Raw genomic sequence first — 18,359 nt, 5'->3', positions numbered from 1 at the left:
GGAGAGGTGGAGGCCATCTCTTCCCAGCAGCTCGCTGCCTCTCTCGCCAAAGAGCGGGCTGTGGTCATGGAAGCCAAAGCCTTCCCAATGACACCAGCTCTGCAGTCTTTGGTTCACTGCGTGGATCTTCCTCTCCCTCCTCAGCCCATAGCCCGAGACTGGGAGGATCGACAAAAATACCACCTGAGCTCCCAGACCCCTAAGCCCCGCTCCCAAATCCCTGTAGCGCCTCATGATGATCAACTCTTTGGTCTAGCAAGCAAAAGTAAATGAGATCCCTTATACCTGGCAACTAACATTAGATAAATGTGGACTAAAAATAAGGAACAATTTTTTGAGAATAACAAACTATTGGAGCAGCTTGCCAAGTGTAATGGATTTCCAGCCCAGTGGCAATTTTTTTTAAATCGCAGCAGGATGCTTTTCTAAAAGAGATGCTGCCATTCAAATAGGAATGAATTTGGGGAGATCTTAAGGCATGTGTTATGAGGGAACTTGGACTAGATGATCAGTAATCACTTCTGGACTTAGAATCCATGTAGTCCAAATGAAGATCTCCACATAGCAGTATTTGGGAGACCTTGAAGAAAAATCTCAAATATTGACATCTGTTCCAACCCTCTGTCAGGGGTTTAAATGTGAAGTCTACATACTTATAACTGCTAATCTGTCCCATCCTGTTTAGATCCACATTCCTCTTTCTCTGATACATAGTAGAATTGCTAGAATGCTGTATACAACAGTCTGACAGAGGAATAATGTCCAATTGAAAAACAAAAAGTCCCTACCAGTTACTGCAAGGACTATAACCCCAGCAAGATACTGGTTGTCTCTTATAGATTATACATGATGTTTACCTTCATATTCAAGTACCACAAGTAATAATGGAGAGAGCCTCTAGGTTAAGCTAGAAAGCTTGTACATTGAACAACTTTAAACCTGAGATACAAGACTCTTATGTACCACTTTAACTTCAATGTTTTCAGGTTTCAGTACTTAACTCTGCAACGTCAGTGCCCTATCAGTTGTTTATAATATGAATGACAGTTTTTTTCTGGAGCTGCTATGTAGTAGCTCTTTTCTCCTGCCTAAATTAATTAGAAACTTTCCCTTTGCCTTGCTCAGTATCTTCATATCCTTTGACTTGCATGCTTTGCTCTCACCTATGTTTCCCTTCCCCTGCTCCCTCAACCCCAACTTCCAGTCTGTTTATTTTTTGCCTTTCCTCATCACTGTTCTGTCTTGTATCTGCAGAAGGGGTTGCAGCAGCGTGTGAATGTCACACTCAGATTCGAAAAACCTATAAGAACTTGTTGCAAATACAAAGTCCAGGTAAGTTCTCACCTGTTCTTTCTCCAGGGAGAAATAATTATGTGATGAATCATCTCTGACCGATTTAAGCTATTACTAGGACACAGACCTCTATCAGAGTTTAATTCCCAATTTCCCACTCACCAAGACAGTTGGGCCCACTCCTGAAAGAATACTTATTTTATTATATTATGAACGCATTCTCCAGGTACGATCCTCCAAGCCCAAAGAGAGGTAATCCTAGCGAGGATCAAAGGGGACAGGAGGGCACACAAGCCCCCATGGCTCACCAAAAGCGTCCGGGAATGTCTTCTAGCTAAAAGGGAGGCATACACCCAATGGAAAGGAGGGGACATCACCAGGGATGGCTATACTGCAGTTGCTCAGGGATGTAGGGAGGCAGTCAGGAAGGCCAAGGCAGAGATGGAACTGGGACTAGCTTCCCGGATCAAGGACAGTAAGAAGTTCTTCTTTAAATATATAGGGAGTAAAAAGAAGATTCCAGGTAATGTGGGGCCCCTGCAGGACACATTAGGAAATTTGGTCATCACACCAGACGACAAAGCCAACATGTTTAACGATATCTTTGCCTCCATTTTCCTAAGCAGGGACCAGAACAGCCACCTCCCTGCTGGGCTCCCCTCGGGCCCCGGGGGAGGCACACCTGGGCCAAGGGTTAGTGAGGAACTAGTTAGGGAGCTTCTGGAGGGACTGGACATATTCAAGTCAGCCGGTCCAGACAATTTCCACTCTAGCGTACTAAAAGAATTGGCTGAGGTCATTGCAGGACCCTGGCACAGCTTTACAAGCACTTGTGGTGCTCTGGTGTGGTGCCAGAGGACTGGAAGAGGGCCAGCGTGTTTCCCATCTTCAAAAAGGGGGAAGAAAGGACCCAAGAAACTAAAGGCCAGTTAGTCTTACTTCGATCCTAGGCAAGCTGTTCGAGGAAATTATGCTGGCACACATCCATGAGGGGCCAGCAGGGGATTTCATGCTTAGGGGCAACCAACACGGGTTTGTTAGCAGCAGGTCCTGTCAGACCAACCTGGTGGCCTTCTATGATCAGATCACCAAATCATTAGATGCAGGGGTAGCAGTGGACATAGTGTTCCTGGACTTTCGGAAGGCCTTCGACACTGTCTCTCACCCCGTTCTCATTAAGAAACTGGGGGACTGTGGTGTCAACACCTACACAGTCAAATGGGTCGCTAACTGGCTGGAGGGCCACACCCGGAGGGTGGTGGTGGATGGGTCATTTTCAACCTGGAGGGATGTGGGCAGTGGGGTCCCCCAGGGCTCGGTCCTCGGGCCCGCACTGTTCAACATCTTTATCAGTGATTTGGATGAGGGGGTAAAAAGCACCCTGTTCAAATTTGCTAATGACACTGAGATGTGGGGGGACGTGGGCACACTAGAAGGAAGCAATAGGCTACAATTGGACCTAGACAGGTTACAAGGGTGGGCGGATGAGAATAGGATGGGATTCAACACTGACAAGTGCAAAGTGATGCACCTGGGGAGGAACAACCGGCACCATACCTACAGGTTGGGGAACTCCCTTCTTGTCAGTACAGAGCCAGAAAAGGATCTTGGAGTCATCATTGACTCCAAGATGAACATGGGCCGGCAGTGTGGGGAGGCAGTCAGGAAGGCCAACCGCACCTTGTCATGCTTCCACAGATGCATCTCAAGCAGGTCCAAGGAGGTGATCCTCCCCCTCTATGCGGCACTGCTCAGGCCGCAGCTGGAGTATTGCGTCCAGTTCTGGGCGCCGCACTTCAAGAGGGATGTGGACAACGTGGAGAGGGTCCAGAGGAGGGCCACTCATATGATCAGGGGGCCTTATGAGGAGAGGCTACGGGACCTGAACCTGTTCAGCCTCCACAAGAGAAGGCTGAGAGGGGATCTAGTGGCCTGTTACAAACTAGTCAGGGGGGATCAGCAGGCACTGAGGGAGTCCCTGTTCCCCCGAGCACTGCCAGGAGTGACCAGGAATAACGGTCACAAGCTGGTAGAGAATAGATTTAGGCTAGATATGAGGAGGCGCTACTTCACCGTCAGGGCGGCTAGGATCTGCAACCAACTTCCAGGCAAAGTGGTGCTGGCTCCTACCCTGGGGGTGTTTAAGAGGAAGCTAGATGAACATCTTGCTGGGTTCGTTTGACCCCAGTACTCTTTCCTGCCATGGCAGGGGTTGGACTAGATGATCTACTCAGGTCCCTTCCGACCCTAGAAACTATGAAACTACAGTGAACTTTCATCTTTTTTTTCATACTAACCACTCTTGGGAGACTGGAGATGGAGTAGCTGGGTATAGCCCTCATGACCAGGTCTGCTATCTTTGGGTAGAGAGTTGCCCCCAGAACCTTTAATCAGACCCTTACCATTCTGTGGAGACTATAGTCCCAATGTCTATCATACTGTTGCAGTTTAAAGGGAAGGGTTGTGGGGAGCAGGTGACTGGCAGAAATACTTTCATTTTGCTGATTTTGTTTCAACTGCAGATTCAGCCGTTTTTTGCAAATTGTGGCACTGACTGTACAAGGCACTTGAGTTTCTTTCAATGTCCACCTGCTCCAAGTAAGAACTTCTTTCTACTAAATTAGATTTGTATCATTTTATAGATGGTAGCTGAGCCTTGATCTAATTCTCTATTTTGCATTTGATTATTTTTCAGCTTCACAGCCTACAGGTAAGAATCCCTTTCTAGATGCTAGAACTTCCCTTTGCGTTTGTTTTCCTCTGCCTGTAACAAAGAGTGACCAGCATGTGAGCCAGTCTACACATAGAATAGCATTATTCATGAAGTTCTGCTTGTCATTCTTTGGGTGTCTTGAGTCCAGAATTCATAGATCTGGTAAAACTGCCTTATTTTGCATTAAAAGAGAAAGCTTTTAACCATATTTACCCAAATATAAGACAACCCCGATTAATTAGATTCTATACATGGAAAATGTATAAATTTTCCATGTATAGAATCTAATTATTGGAGGGTTATCTTTAATTCATCCTCCCCACTGCTACAGAGAAGCAGGCAGTCGGGGGAAGAGGGGCAGGTGGTGTGGGGAGGTCAAGCAGCTTGCCCCGGCTTGTGCCTGCCCCTCAGCCTCTGCTCCCCACTTCCCCCCAGCCTTTGTTCCCTGCTTCTCCCCTCCTTACTCTTGCTCTATGCTGGCAGGCTCTGTCCCCATTCCAGCCTGAGGCATGAAGCACATCCCCAGCTCAGCCCCTGTACTAGTCATGTGGGGGCCACTGCATGCCACTGTATGGGGCTGGGATGGGGCTATTTCCATAATTCTGAGGGCAGGGTTGCTGCTATCCATCTGATACCTAGTGTTCAAGGTAGAGTTCTGTGGTTGTACGAGATTTTCCTTGGCAGATAAAATTGTGTCTGAATGCTCTGTCTGACTGTTCTTTCTTATACCATAGATGATATGTTTATGTGGCTGTACTGGGGTATCACTGGCTTCTGTGTTTTACTGGTGGGATCAATTATTGCTGGGGCCATTTATATGACCCAAACACAACCAGGTAAGGTCCACACCAGTGAGGGAAGGAAAGACTTTAAGGCATGCTTACACATCTCTCACCCTGTATCTTCTTATTTTCTTCCCTGGATCCTCATGTGACTTTCTGCCAGGACAAGCATTTCCTTTAGCCCATGTTATAGGACTCATGGCATCCTAATACAAAGCAAGCATACTTTTTTCTAAAACACCGTGTTAACTGAAGGTCTCTTGTGTTCTCTGGGGTTGCATTGGCCTTAAGTTCCATCCCTGATAGAGCTTCTCAGTTTTTGAGTAGCCTGACTGCAGTATTCAGCCCTCCATCTCCAGTGTTCCCTGGGACTTGATATGAAGTTTCTGCAGCCTGATTTGTTTCTTCTCCTGTGTTGTTTACAAACCCTTCAGAACTGGCACACCCTAATTATTCAACCCACAATATTAATCCTTGATCCCTTCTAGGAATTAGTTCTGCTGTGCCATCTTGCATTTGTATGGTGTTTTTCATCCTGCAGTTTACAAGTGCCTAGCCAAAGGTATGTGAGGCACAGAGATTGATTTGTCCAAGGTGACACAGTAAGTAATTGGAGAGCTCCTGATTTTGAGTCCCATGTGATGACCCACTAGACAACTGTCACAGTGACATAACATGACTCCCTGGTAGTAAGTTTTGCCTGGGAAAGTAACACATCTACCTCACTGTCATCATTAAGATGTTGGTGGCAGCGTGGATGGTGCTTCAGCAGAAGCAAGGAGGTTGTTTGACAGGTCAGTCTTCCTTTTCTAGGTGTGGAATTGAATGGTAAGGAAAAGAGATTATTTATGTTCACATTCAGCCTTTCCCCTCATGAAGAAAGCCTTCATGCGTGGGCTGCTTTCTCTTCACTTTAACGCTTTTCATTAGGTTTAGTGTCAGAAAGCCCCCACACTCTTCCAACCTGCTCTCTGAAGGGCACTAGCATTTTAAGGGCATACTTTTAAAATTCTCTAGGAGCTGACAGTATGTCTTTCTTTTTCAGGGTGCCATCATGGGAAATTGAACAGTAGCAGCATGTCTCATGGTAAGGGACACTTTGTACTATTGGACAGACTGTCAGACACACGTGTGTTCAGTGTGGACCATACTGGAATTCATATTACCCAAATATTGCTCTGCAACCTCAGTTCTGTTTCCTTTAACCAAAAGATTTATGTCAGTAGCAGGCTTGGATAGTGATCAGCTAAAATATAAAGCTCTTCCACTCACGGAGGAAGGGGTTTTGCCTTATGAAATTAAAGGCTTACGGTACTAATAATGCAGTTGCCATTATACTGGCAGGAGGGTCCCTTACTAGTAGAGCTTTTTCCTGGTCAGGGAACTCAATTAAGCTATACTCTTCCTGGTGTGCTCTACTTCTCTATTAGGAAGATTTGGTGTTATTGCTATTCTGGAAAGCCATTTTGCATGTAGATAGGGCCCAATTGACTAATTGTAGGTCTAATTATACAGCTGCAGTTATACTGGTGTAATTCCATATGTAGACAAGCACTTAAGAAACTTACCCTGGCAACTGGTATTAGAAGAATCACATGGTGGTGATCTTTCTCCCCTCCCTCCTCCAACTTTAAATTGTGGGAGGCCTTCATGAAAGGGGTGATCTAGGAGTACAAAAGCAAAGTAGTAAGCCTGCTTTTAGATGTCAAATTTGAAGGAAGATAAGAGGCAATGGGAGGAAGCTCTTTCAAATGCTGTTCACATAAAACAGTGCTCGCAGTACATTTTCAGTATTAGTGTCCATGGGCTCTATTTCACCTCATTGGGGTCTGAATGTACCCAAAGGCTCTACTGGATTCCTTGGGGTAATTATCTTCTGCTTGGTGAGAAATGAATAGCATGTTGTTCTCCAGCTTGACTTGTTAGGCTTAGGATTCCTGCCTTGACTGGCAGGGAAGGGAGGTGTCATACTCTCCCAGCATACTCACTACAGTACAAAAACAAAGTCACTTGGGGTTGATTGTGTAGCTTTTTCTAAGAGAGATTCTTTCCTTTCTGGCACGGCCTGATGGGCCATGAAATGGGTAACAGTGTTGACATGCAAAGTACTATTATCAGGCATCTGAATTAGTACCATTGAAATGAGTAGGGCAGGTTACACTTCTGGACTTATGCTTCAGGTTCTGAAAACAACAGGTGTCACTGCACGTGTTACTCAGCTTATATCTTTGAGGAAATCTCAGCAACAAACACAGCCACAGGCTTTCAATGAAAGTCTCTTATAAAGAGAGTGAATAAAAAAGACTGGCTCATTTAGTTCAGCAAACAAAGGCTGAGACAGGATATGATTGCTGTGTGTGAAAACATTGGAGATAAACACCAGAGAAGCAAAAGAACATTTTTAATTTGTAAGATAATGCTGGCACAAGAACAAATGGGTATATAAGGGCAATGATCAAATTTAGGCTGGAAATTTAACCTCAGAGGAGTGACATTTTAGTACAACCTTTCAGTAGTATAACAGAGGCCAAAAAGAAAAAAAAAAACTAACTAATTTTGAGAGAGTTCTTGATTAACATATTAAAAGGATTGGATGATATTGGGTACCTGTGATGGCAGGAAGCTGAACTCAGCACCCTTAGAGGTCTCTTCCAGTCTTACATTCCTGTGTTGAACCTGCACATGAGATCAAAATGACTGAGACTGTCTGTCTCTGTGTCCTGGAGCTGGGATTGCTTGCTTGGGGACCCAATTGGGACTGGAAGTTCCACTTTTCCAGGAGGAGGGGAGGAATGTTTGTTAGGAGAAAGTTGCTGTTTCACTAGATCATTGATATAGCTCTCCATCAAGAGGGAAGGGAGGCCTTCCCTGAGAAAGGGCTCTTTGTGAAGTTAGTCATGTGACACTGTATGTGCATATGGTGGTTACACAGGTACAGTTTTAGCAAGTGTTACAATTAATTCATTTCACTGTCTTTTTATTATTTCCTTCAGAACTGTTACCCCCAGACATGCCTCCTCCAAAACTGAAGCCCCGGAAGGTTTGGTTGGTTTACTCTGCTGACCACTCGCTCTATGTAGATGTGGTGTTGAAGTTTGCCCAGTTCATGATCACAGTCTGCGGTACTGAGGTAGTTCTCGACCTGCTGGAAGGGCATCAGATCTCAGAGATGGGAGCCGTACCCTGGCTTACTCAACAGAAAAAGGAAATGGAAAAGCTTTCTTCAAAGATCATCATTTTGTGTTCTCGGGGCACCCGTGCCAAGTGGCAGGCCATGCTTGGGAAGGAGGCTGTGCGTCTCAAACAAGATCAGCGGCATCCAGCAGGAGATTTGTTCACGCCAGCCTTTAATTTGATCCTGCCAGATTTCAAGAAACCAGCTTGTTTTGGCATGTACATAGTGTGCTATTTTGCAGGTATAAGTAATGAAGAGGACATTCCTGACCCATTCAATGTCACATCCAAATACCAGCTGATGGACAGGTTTGAAGACATTTACTTCCGGATCCAGGATATAGAAAAATTTGAGCCAGGGAGAATCCATAGAATCCAGGAGATCACACCTGAAAATTGTTTTGAAAACCCCAGTGGCTGGAAGTTGAAGGAAGCTGTGCAAAAATTCCAGGATTGGCAGGCAGAGCATCCAGACTGGTTTGAAAGAGAGATCTTCTCTGAGGATGAGGAGGACCTGCAGTCTCTGGATAGAGAAAGCCCTGAAGAATTAATACCCATGGAAGAGGGAATTATGAAGCAGCAGTTGTGTCTTCAGGAGCCTGATCCCAGTGGCTGTTACATGGTCAGTCTCCATATAAATGAAATTGAAGGCAAAAGCTGTAAACTGCAGCCTCAATTTAATCCACCTGGAGATCCAACTTTCCAGACTATGATAATTCCCATGGAGGAAGTTCCTCCAGTTCAGATGACAGAGCCACTCTCTCTCCAAGACGGTAAAAGTGCAGTCAGTCATCAGGTGCTGACCAATGAGGACTGGATGGAAGGAATCCCCCTCCTGGCAACCAGTGTCCCAATGAGAAATAGTGTTCTCTTCCATGAAGACCTTAACGCCACATCATCAGACAGCCAGATATTGACAGACCACCTCCCGGCTGAATTGAACGAACAGCTGAATGGTTTAATGTACTCTCTCTACCAGCAAAATGTCATTCCTTCTGAGCCATCTCTTTGCCAAGAAGAGGCTGAAGAGCAACAGCAGCAGCTGGTCTTCAATGACCAATCCAAAGATCAAAGACAGTCAGTGCAGTCTGACCAGGGCTACATCTCGAGATGTTCTCCTTTGCCTCCTGATGATCCTGTAGAAGAAGAGGAGGAAGAGGAAGAAGAGGGAAGCCAGATGCCTGCACAACACCTCTCTCCAGAAATACTGGACAGCTTAAAGAGTCTCCAGCAGCAGCTGCTTTTCCAGGAAATTCAGCAGAACAATAGCTGGGAGTACATGGGTATAATGATGGACACAAGCTGTTCTGTAGAGGACTCTTAAACTCTATATCCAGGGGTCACTGCATTTGAAAAATGGGTATGGAAGCAGGTGGTATGTAGACATGCAGCATTCAACTGCAAGGTGTCTCCTGATCTTTTATAACAAGTGACCTAGACTGTTGGTTGGAACTTGTAAATACCAGCCCTCAGGAAAAGGATTGTGCTTCTGAATACAGTATGATCTACCCATTTGGCTTTTGGAGCCAAGCTGTTGCTTTAAATCTCTGAATGGGAGAAGATGGCTCAATTTGTTAACGTGTCCCATCAGGTGACTAGTACTAATTCTGTTGCTCAAGGAATGTACAATGTACATTCCACTTATTACAAGCAAATGTATTGCCATCCATCATTTTGTACCCTTGAAGACTCATAGCATGCTATCACTTTGGTGATTGCAAAGACATAAATCAGGGTTAAGGAGGAGAGACTAGACTTGATGGAAAACAAAGTTTGTATTAACAATTGAATAGCTAAGCTTTATTGTAAATGCTGCAATAAATAACTTGTGCCTCAAGTCACCACGGGTGGTAACATATCCAAACAGACCTACCTGTGCTAATACCTGGGTTTGGAGATTTTCCACTGTGATCCAGTTATGCTGGCATTTCTGTATTTGCACCAACATTAAGAAATGAAGTTGAATGCCTGAACAAAAATCAAGATGAAATATTTAAAGCCGGGTAGCTTTGTGTATAGACATATAAACAATAGACTAAAGGGTAAAAGGGACCAGGGCTTTAACCTCTTTAGCTACTCTTTGGTAATCGTCTATGTGCATGTTTACCCCAGGGTAAATGGAAGCCAACCTGGAGGAAATTACACCTTTCCCCCAAGGAATAAGTTACCAGGGTTTACTTCTGGGTAGAAACATCTACATGGGCAGTTACCATAGAGCAACCATACCCTCTTTGACAACACATTAAGCTGTTCATATATACATACCTTTTGTCTCCTCTGTCTTTCCTCCCCGGCCTGTGATAGAGTGGGAGGAAGACACCTGTGAGGTAACAACAGCAAAGTAGCGTAGGGATGATGGGCAAAAAATGGTATAGGAATTTGCAGTGCAATTACATCGGTGAACAGGGAAGTAACCAATGTTCCTTGAGGCTGCAATACCCAGGCTTCAAATCAGGGTGGAAATGAGTGTCTCCTATATTGCACTGCTGGTGCTTCATCCATAACACTGTGTTGTCTCTATGCATCTCAGTACTAGGCAGGTTTCAGACTGGAAATTTGGTGAGAACAGCAATGAACACAATCAAATGTCTAAATTGCTATTAAGTAAGATTTTTAACAGTAAGCATAGCTTGAACAGCTGTTATCTGAAGGGTAGGAAGGGTATTTTAAAGAAATTTGGAGTGAGATGAATGCAAGGTGGTTTCTGGAGGTAATTAGCAATAGCATAAATTTTGAGCAAAGGAAGTTTGGGCTGAACCCTGGGAGATGTTTCCTACTATCAAACTAACAGTCTCCCAGGAGTGGCCATGGAAATGCCATCAAGTGAGACAGTCTAAACCTGGGCTTCATGAGTTTCAGAGAATATTTCCCAGTGGCCAGAGTGGCATTTAACTTTTCTGGGCAAACTACATGATGTGCAAACCCCTGTACAGCTACAGTTTTTACCTTGGACGCTGCAATGGCTTGTTCACCTCAGCCAGTTGGGGGAACAGTTTCTTGAGGCTTTTTTCTTTTCCCCTTGTGCACTTAAATAAGGCTGCTGCCTTTCTACCTTATTCATTGCACCTCTGTATCAAAGCATAACAGAGGGGGAGGCAACTGGGTGCTGCCTTGGAGGGGTAAGGGTGCAAAAAAAAAAGCATTTGCTGCAGTGGCAGCTGGATGTGCCACTGCCACAAGCACTGTGGCAACTAGCACTGCCCTTTGCAAAGGTACGGCCCAGGGCATGGAGCTGCCCAGCTACACCTCTGCAAGAAGTGATCTTTGTGCCTTGCATTAAGATAAAACATTTTTCAATGTCTAAAGTAGCACAGAAGTCTTTTTTAAACCTCTAAACATTGCATCTAAGCTACTTGAAGTGTCTCGTGATTTTTTTTAATTGGTTGTCTTTTTAAATATGTAATTTCAATTCATAATTTTATTAACTATTATTCTACCAATTGTGATACTGCATCCAGTGCTGTTATAAATTTTTATAAAAAGTTTATACAGTGATTTATTAATGTTGCTTTTATAATTAAAAGCATTACCACTGAAATGCATGAAGTATTAGGGGTTTTTTTGTTTTTTTTTCAAAGGTAATAAGGTTGTAGGAAAGTGGGGCTGGAAGGAATTCAAAAGGCCATCTAGTCCAGTCCCCTGTTCAAGGGAGGACCGTCTGTAACTAAACCATTTCAGCCAAGTGTCAGTCCAAACTGCTCTAGAAATCTTCAAGGATGGAGATTCCACACGTCTCCAAGGTAGCTTCTTCCAATGACTGACCTCCTAAGTTCCTCCTAATGCCCACCTAAATTGAAGCTGCAGCTTCAGGTTGTTGCCCTTAGTCCTACCCCTATGGCCACATTTTATCAATACAAAGATGTATTTGTTTGTGCTTCATTGAAGATTTGAATAGTGGTCTACAAATTTGTTACAATGGGATCTTGGCCTGCTTGCAGCATGGTGGAACCTTAGGTCACTGACAGAAGACTAATGCCGCAGAAAAGTTCCTTCTCATGAGAAATTCCATTGCCTTAAGAATTTAACTCTACCTTCCTAAATGACAGAGTCTGCTAAATAACCTCTGAAGCTTAACAGCTTCTCCTGCAAAGCTTACAAAAATCTATCCTCTCTTTACCTCTGACAGCAAACCCAAATGCTTGGTTGTCAATTTATATTTCTATTCTAGATCTTTCTTTTGGGTGGGCCAGAACCATGAATCATTACTCAAGAAAAGGAAAATTTCAAATAAGCACACATGCTACCTTTCTCACCATACTAAGATTCCACAGGATTTTTTTAGACTAACAGTTTAATAGAACAAGTTTCTGCCACCTATTAGACTCACCCTGGGCAGAGAACTTTTGATTCCAAAGACCAAACTGGTTTAAATAAGTAGCAAAGTAAACAGACCAAGGTGAAAATCTTGTGCAGATGCCATGGTCCTGAACTCTCAGTAGTTGCTGGCCACTGCCTTGAATGCCCTTGGATTTCCACCTAGCACTTGTATGCACATATTCCTCTGGAGCTCAAAGAATTGACACATGAATTGTCACAGAAACAGACACCAAATATTAAACCATTCCTTTAAAAAAAAAAAAAAAAAAAAAGGACTATCTGGCACAGTGGAAGAAGGTAGGGCATGGTAGCACTTTGGAGACTGGTTTAGAGAGCCATTAGCTTGTATAGGTAACAACCTAGCTCATTCATTGCATCTGATAAAGTAGGCTGTTGACTAAAATCTCATGCCTGTTTAGTTTAAGGTACGCCCCCCTCCTGTCTGCCTGACTTCAGACAAACACAGCTGACCACCTCTCTGGTGTAATGGAGTGACACTTCTCTGTAGAATCAGCCAGTTGAAGGCAGACCATCAAACATAACTTTCTTTCTTTCTATGCAGCCAGAAAAATTGGCAAATGGAAAAACTCCAACAAAAACAGAGCTTAGTCCTAGACCTGTCTTTGTTGCTATTTATTACTTGTTTAGCCCAACTGTGGTAAGTCTTGTACAAGACCTAAAATGTTCTTCCCATTCTCCACAAAGAGCTGGTCTCATAACCACTAGAATGGAAGCAAATTTCAGATGAAAGATGAGGATTTAGAAAAAGCCCCCAAACTTCTGTTTCACAGCTTTATTATCAATTTGCTCATCCTCCTCTGGAGAAGTTGCTCTTTGAGTTAAGATTTCTCATTTTGTTCTGACAGGATGCTCATTTGAAGAAAATCTGTTTGTGTACTTCCAGCCAGGGGGAAAGAACACAAATAATTTTGAATATTTTATTGCAACTGTTGATGTTTAATTTTTAAGGTAATGTGCAGTAGCATGATAATAAGAAAGGTGACAAAACACAAGAAACATTGGTCACAAGTTCCTCATTTTATTTTAAGAACAAATCTCATTTTTTAAAAATACAAGCTCTGATTAGATGCTAGGTGGGATGTCAAGCCTCCTCCTGCCGCACAGCCTATTCCTTTCTATAATTTCATTTTCCCCTCCTTGGAGTTGGGTAGACACTCTTGGATCAAGGAGGTACAAAAATGTATCAGGAGAGCACAGCAAGCCTAAATAAGTTCTGGTACAGGACTACTTTGCATGCTGGAGTTACATAGACGGGAGCCTATACTTTCCAATGGTATAATGTGGCTTACCAAAATACTGACTTAGGCCAGGAGCTTGTTTAAAGTGGATGTGACAGGTAACATATCTTCAAAGTGTTTGGGTAAAGGGCATTATCTGCAACCAGGAAAGTACTGTTGTTCATTCCTCTCTCATAAAGGTTTTTGGAGCAGAACAATGTGAATGGAAGTAGGGGTTAAATTCTATATGGAGGTGAAGAAAGTTATAGCAGACTTAAACACCACTTTAAACTATTTTAACGTAATGGGTGATTAGTATTGGTATTATAGCTGCCATTTTTGCTGCAAGGGGATTCCTTAAACCAGCTAGCTCAACAAAGCATTCACTAGAAGTCTGGTACCAACTAGTAAGTATTTGAGAAACAATGGCAGGTAATAAGAATCGCACCCTGTACCAAAGCTTTTATACAAGAGAACCAATATAGCAAAACACATATTCTAAGACTTAATCTTGTATATTAAATTTGTTCAATTCAAGCTGAACACTTAACGCAATCTTTGTAGCCTCTTGTTGAAAGTGGCCGCATCTATATGAAATGCTGACTGCACAGTAGGCAGATAATACTATGCAATAGCATAGCATAGCAATAACAGTGATGTGATGCTAGTGCACAATAGTATTTATACAAGTACTAAATGACTGCACAATAAGCTGAGTTACTGCACAGTAGCGCCAACAAATGTCTGATTTGTGACAGGTATAAACAAATACTAAATGACTGCATAGTAACGATCACACAGCATCTCAGAGGCAGCCACTAAAGACCAAGGAAACTACCATCTATAGGCAAAGGTCCAATATACCTCTTTCACACAATGTCTATTAGAAAAATGAACTTGTTGCATTTACATGTGCATTAATGCACTTTAGTTAATAAGCATTAAACCTAGTACCTCCATTGTGAGGTACTAAGAAAATGTGTATTAACTTATCTTAGTGTGCATTAAATAAAGACACAGGGCACCTAAGCATGCAGACTGCTCTGATGTGCTGGAGCAGACTCAATCGAGTCTGCTGAAGCATAGCAACTGCCACACTCCAGCAGCCTCTTGCATCTTGTGTTTCAGCGTCCCCATGCTTAAAAATGGCAGCAGGGGCACTTGAACTAAAGCTTGTAGTTTAATTAAAGCACTCCTGGAGCACATGTAAAAGTGCCCACAGTTTTTAAGTGATGCTTAATGCGCATTAGTCTATTTCACTGCACATTAGCAAAAGCGCATGGTTTTAGTGCACATTAAAACAGGCTAATGAGCATTAAAGCAAAAGTGTAAACATGCCTGCAATTCACTAGTAGCTCTATTGCTCATCACCTACAACAGAGAAAGAAAATGGAATGTGTCAATTCTGCTATTACTGTTCCTTTACTGTGGGTGTGTCTAGGTGTGCTTTTACACATGCCTAAACTTAATGCATATTAGTCTAATGTGCATCAAGGCAATTTAGGTGTGTGTCTACACATGCACGTGCTAAGGTGCATTAGCGCAGGTGTGCAGACTGACTTGGGACTAAAGTTAGCCCCATGTCAATGGATACGCACTGCATTAATGCACATTAACACATCTACATGAGGCTTAGCTCTGTGCATAAATTTGATACCAGCTTTAAGCCTACAATTGCCATTTTTAAGTCACATTAATGGTGCACATGTGTAGATAAGTGTCCTTAATGTACCTTAATTTGGGGTAATGCACATTAAATGCACATGTGTAGACACACCATATCTGAATTATACTTATGCCCAAATGACTTAACAGTGCACTGCATACAAGGTATTTGGCAAGTTTAAGCCACCAGAAGCATGAACAGCCAATTTTTTTTCCTTTCTCTTGACAACTTTTTCCATGCTATACCTTGTCTGTTTGACTACACAGAGTGGAATACTCTTAGGCTAGGATACCTAAGAGTTGCCTGTTTTTTTGAATGGTACTTTGGTTTCTTTTTGAGTTTAAAAAGGAGGGGGAAGACCCCCTACTTGAACACAGACATTCTAGTTCCTTCTCTCCCATTGGCCAGGAAACAAGCATCCCCCTAGGCACCTTTCAGATCACATAGGAAAAGTTCACAGTACTTAGTTTTACAATCACAGTCACTCACAGCACCAAGATTGTCCAGACAAATAAAACGGAATTACTCAAGAGAAGGCCACTGGCCAAATTTCACACTATTGCCCAAAACAAGCACTTTGTTTACGGCTCAGATAAAAATAAAGCACTGGTGGGAAAGTTAAGCCTAGTCTTTGCTGCCTCTGGCTGGCTTGGGAAGAGTAGCAAATCACCCCTACCAGCTGCAGCTTTAACAGAAGGGCACTTTGGGTCCTTCCTTTCTGTCACAGCTGAAGCTAGCTAGCCAGCCACCCAGGACGGGGGAGAGAAGAGGCCACCACAAGTCACCTGTGGGAAGCAGAGAGAAGTCATGGACTGTAAACATTGTGTAATTGCAGTGCTCTAGAGGAAGACCTCTACCCTGCTCTGAGTGGGGTGGTGACAGCAGTAGCTCTAGTGTCATCCCTCCCAGTGAAGCCCAAGAATTGAAATAAGGAGTGTATGTACATGCACAGGAAAAGTCCCAGCTGTGCATATGATTCTGGCACTGGCTGTGGAGAGCAGCTGCACTTTGTTCCCTTTCCCACGTGGGCAGCTTGGGAAAAGGCTCCAGACAGCTGAGTGCCTACCATCCCCTGTGAATGCATTTCTGTCAAGAAACAACTGGGAGGGGACAAAGCTGTCCCTTCCTAGTTCCTTCTGTCCAGCATCTCAGGTTCCTGAGGCAGCTACAGCCAGCTAATGGACCAGGCTTAAGCTGCCCCAAACATTCACAGAGCTCGAACACCAAGGACAGCTGCATTCCATGAAATGGCTTCACAGTTAGCTTCTTCCCTCCCAGCCTTTAGCCATATGCGCATATGGATGACAGACAATGCCAAGATGTGGGGGAAGGGTCTCACCAAGACAGGTAAGCTGTACTGTGCAACTTTGTCCCATGCAGGTGTCTCATCATGGCACTTCCCTGCCCAGGTCTGGAAGTCAAATGAGGTTCATCCAGCTGTTCCAAGAAGCACCAAGATTCCCCTGCTGGTAGAAAGGAAGACAGTTCGCAGGTTCCAGCCCCAGGTCTGTTCTTCAAAGCTGGTGCAAATGGAAAGTTCACCACCGCTGGACCAAATCTTTCCAGCCTGCCTAAGCTGAGTGGAGGGTGCCCTTATTGTCCATGTAAAAAAAAAAAAACAAACAAACACAACAATGATCCTTAAAACATGCATATTCACAGAAAACTGGGAGCCCCAGCAAGTGGCTGCTGCTGCCTGAAACAAGCAGGTGCCTGTTGTTAGACCCTGTTCTCACCAGAAAAAAAAAGTCTCGATTTTTTGTTTTGTTTCATTTTGTTTTTTGGGGGGAGGGAGACTCAGCCCCCTGGCATAGGCCCATTTCAGACTCACTTGTCCTTTTAGCACGAGATGCAACAAAGTTGAAGCACAGAGGTAGACATTTTCAGCAAGGAGACAAGGGTCTTCCCTTGAAATTGCTAGACCAGCAGCCTCAGTTCGCAGAAAAGCTCCCTTCATGGGGGATTCGGAGGCCTTTTTTTTTCTTTTTTGTCTCAGTGGATGTAAAACAGAGATGGTGCCTTTGCAGGCTATAAGAAGACTAAAAGCAAGCATCTTCTTTGTGGTCTTGCATATACCCCAAAGACAGCCGTGCAGGGGAGATCGTGGCCACTTAGTTCCTTCTCACATTCAGGCCATCAGGATTTTTAAGTGTCATCAAGGCCACAATCCAGTCCACCCTTGACGCAGGGAAACAAAATGAAACTCATTTTGTTAATGAGGGGCACCTTGATGAGAGGTTTTGGCACACAGCAAGGGGGAAACAGGCCTGGGCTTTGAGATGCTATGAAGGGGCCAGAAGCTAGAAGGAAAAGCTGCTGCAAGGGCTTCTACCTTCCTCCCGGTAGATAGCTTGAGCTGTGTGTGCGATGTCTGCCGAGAGGCTCCTTCCTGGGAAAGGCAGGGGGAGACTGGCATGGAAAGAACCAATGGCTTTTTCCAGCCCTCGGGGCAATGCAGGACCCTGAGCGGCAAGGCAGAGCAGCTCTGCCCGGGGAGGAAGGACCGCTAAGAAGAGCCAGCTCAGCCCAGCAGGGAGAGGATCCCATTGCCCTTGTTCCTGAGCTCTGGGGCAGAAGGGGCCGGCAGGAGGCCTGGGGGGCAACGGCGACACCCTTCCCGCCCTTCGCCTCCTGGGCGAGGCCCCTCAGCTCTGGGCCACGGCCAGGGTGTTGACGTAGCCGTGCGGGCCCACGTCGTTGTCGGAGATGCAGCGGGCCAGCGGGGCGGCCCCGGGTCCCGGCCCGGGCCCGGGGGCCGGGGCGGGCTTGGCGGCGGGCCGCAGCAGGCAGCAGGCCTCCAGCGCCTCGAGGCTGCGGCAGGCCAGGAAGAAGACGTTCTTGAGCATGAAGACGGAGAGCGGCTGCTGGTAGCGCAGGAGCAGGAGGCAGCGCAGCGCCAGGAGCGGCGCGTCCAGCAGCCCGGCGGGCAGCAGCAGGTGCAGCGCGAGGCGGGCGGCGCCGGGCGGGCGAGGCGCGCCCAGCTCGTAGAGCCACAGCACGGGCGAGGCCAGGCAGAGGAAGTAGACGGCCAGCAGGGCGTAGCGCAGCGGCGCGGGGAGCGGCGCGGGCCGCCCGGGCGGCAGCGCCAGCTCCAGCAGCGTGAAGCTGTCCAGCAGGTCGAGGCAGGTGGCCAGGAAGGCGGCGGCAGCGCGGTGCGGCTGCGGCGGCGGCGGCAG

At 45.1% G+C, this 18,359-nt stretch overlaps 2 protein-coding genes across 2 annotated transcripts in view; one reads left to right on the top strand and one right to left on the bottom strand.

The window, feature by feature from the left end:
* The window catches only part of IL17RA (interleukin 17 receptor A), a 20,417-nt gene extending 8,913 nt beyond the window's left edge, over positions 1-11,504 (top strand). Inside the window, exons 7-12 of the mRNA XM_019544546.1 lie at positions 1,255-1,332; positions 3,816-3,891; positions 3,989-4,003; positions 4,741-4,842; positions 5,834-5,875; positions 7,782-11,504. Of these exons, the coding sequence (XP_019400091.1) occupies positions 1,255-1,332; positions 3,816-3,891; positions 3,989-4,003; positions 4,741-4,842; positions 5,834-5,875; positions 7,782-9,286 (1,818 nt within the window). The 3' untranslated portion in view covers positions 9,287-11,504. The remainder of the gene's footprint in view (positions 1-1,254; positions 1,333-3,815; positions 3,892-3,988; positions 4,004-4,740; positions 4,843-5,833; positions 5,876-7,781) is intronic.
* Positions 11,505-16,940: 5,436 nt separating this feature from the next.
* CECR6 (cat eye syndrome chromosome region, candidate 6) lies at positions 16,941-18,356 on the bottom strand (the record flags this gene model as incomplete). The annotated part of the gene is made up of 1 exon (XM_019543881.1): positions 16,941-18,356. A coding segment is annotated over one exon (528 nt), but the record flags the coding sequence as incomplete, so codon positions are not given.
* Positions 18,357-18,359: the final 3 nt, after the last annotated feature.

Source organism: Crocodylus porosus, unplaced genomic scaffold (assembly GCF_001723895.1).
Source record: "Crocodylus porosus isolate Cpor-Errol unplaced genomic scaffold, CroPor_comp1, whole genome shotgun sequence".
NCBI classification, from domain to species: Eukaryota; Metazoa; Chordata; order Crocodylia; family Crocodylidae; genus Crocodylus; species Crocodylus porosus.
The sequence above is the reverse complement of the archived record's forward strand: the minus strand, read 5'-3'. Positions and strand labels throughout refer to the sequence as shown.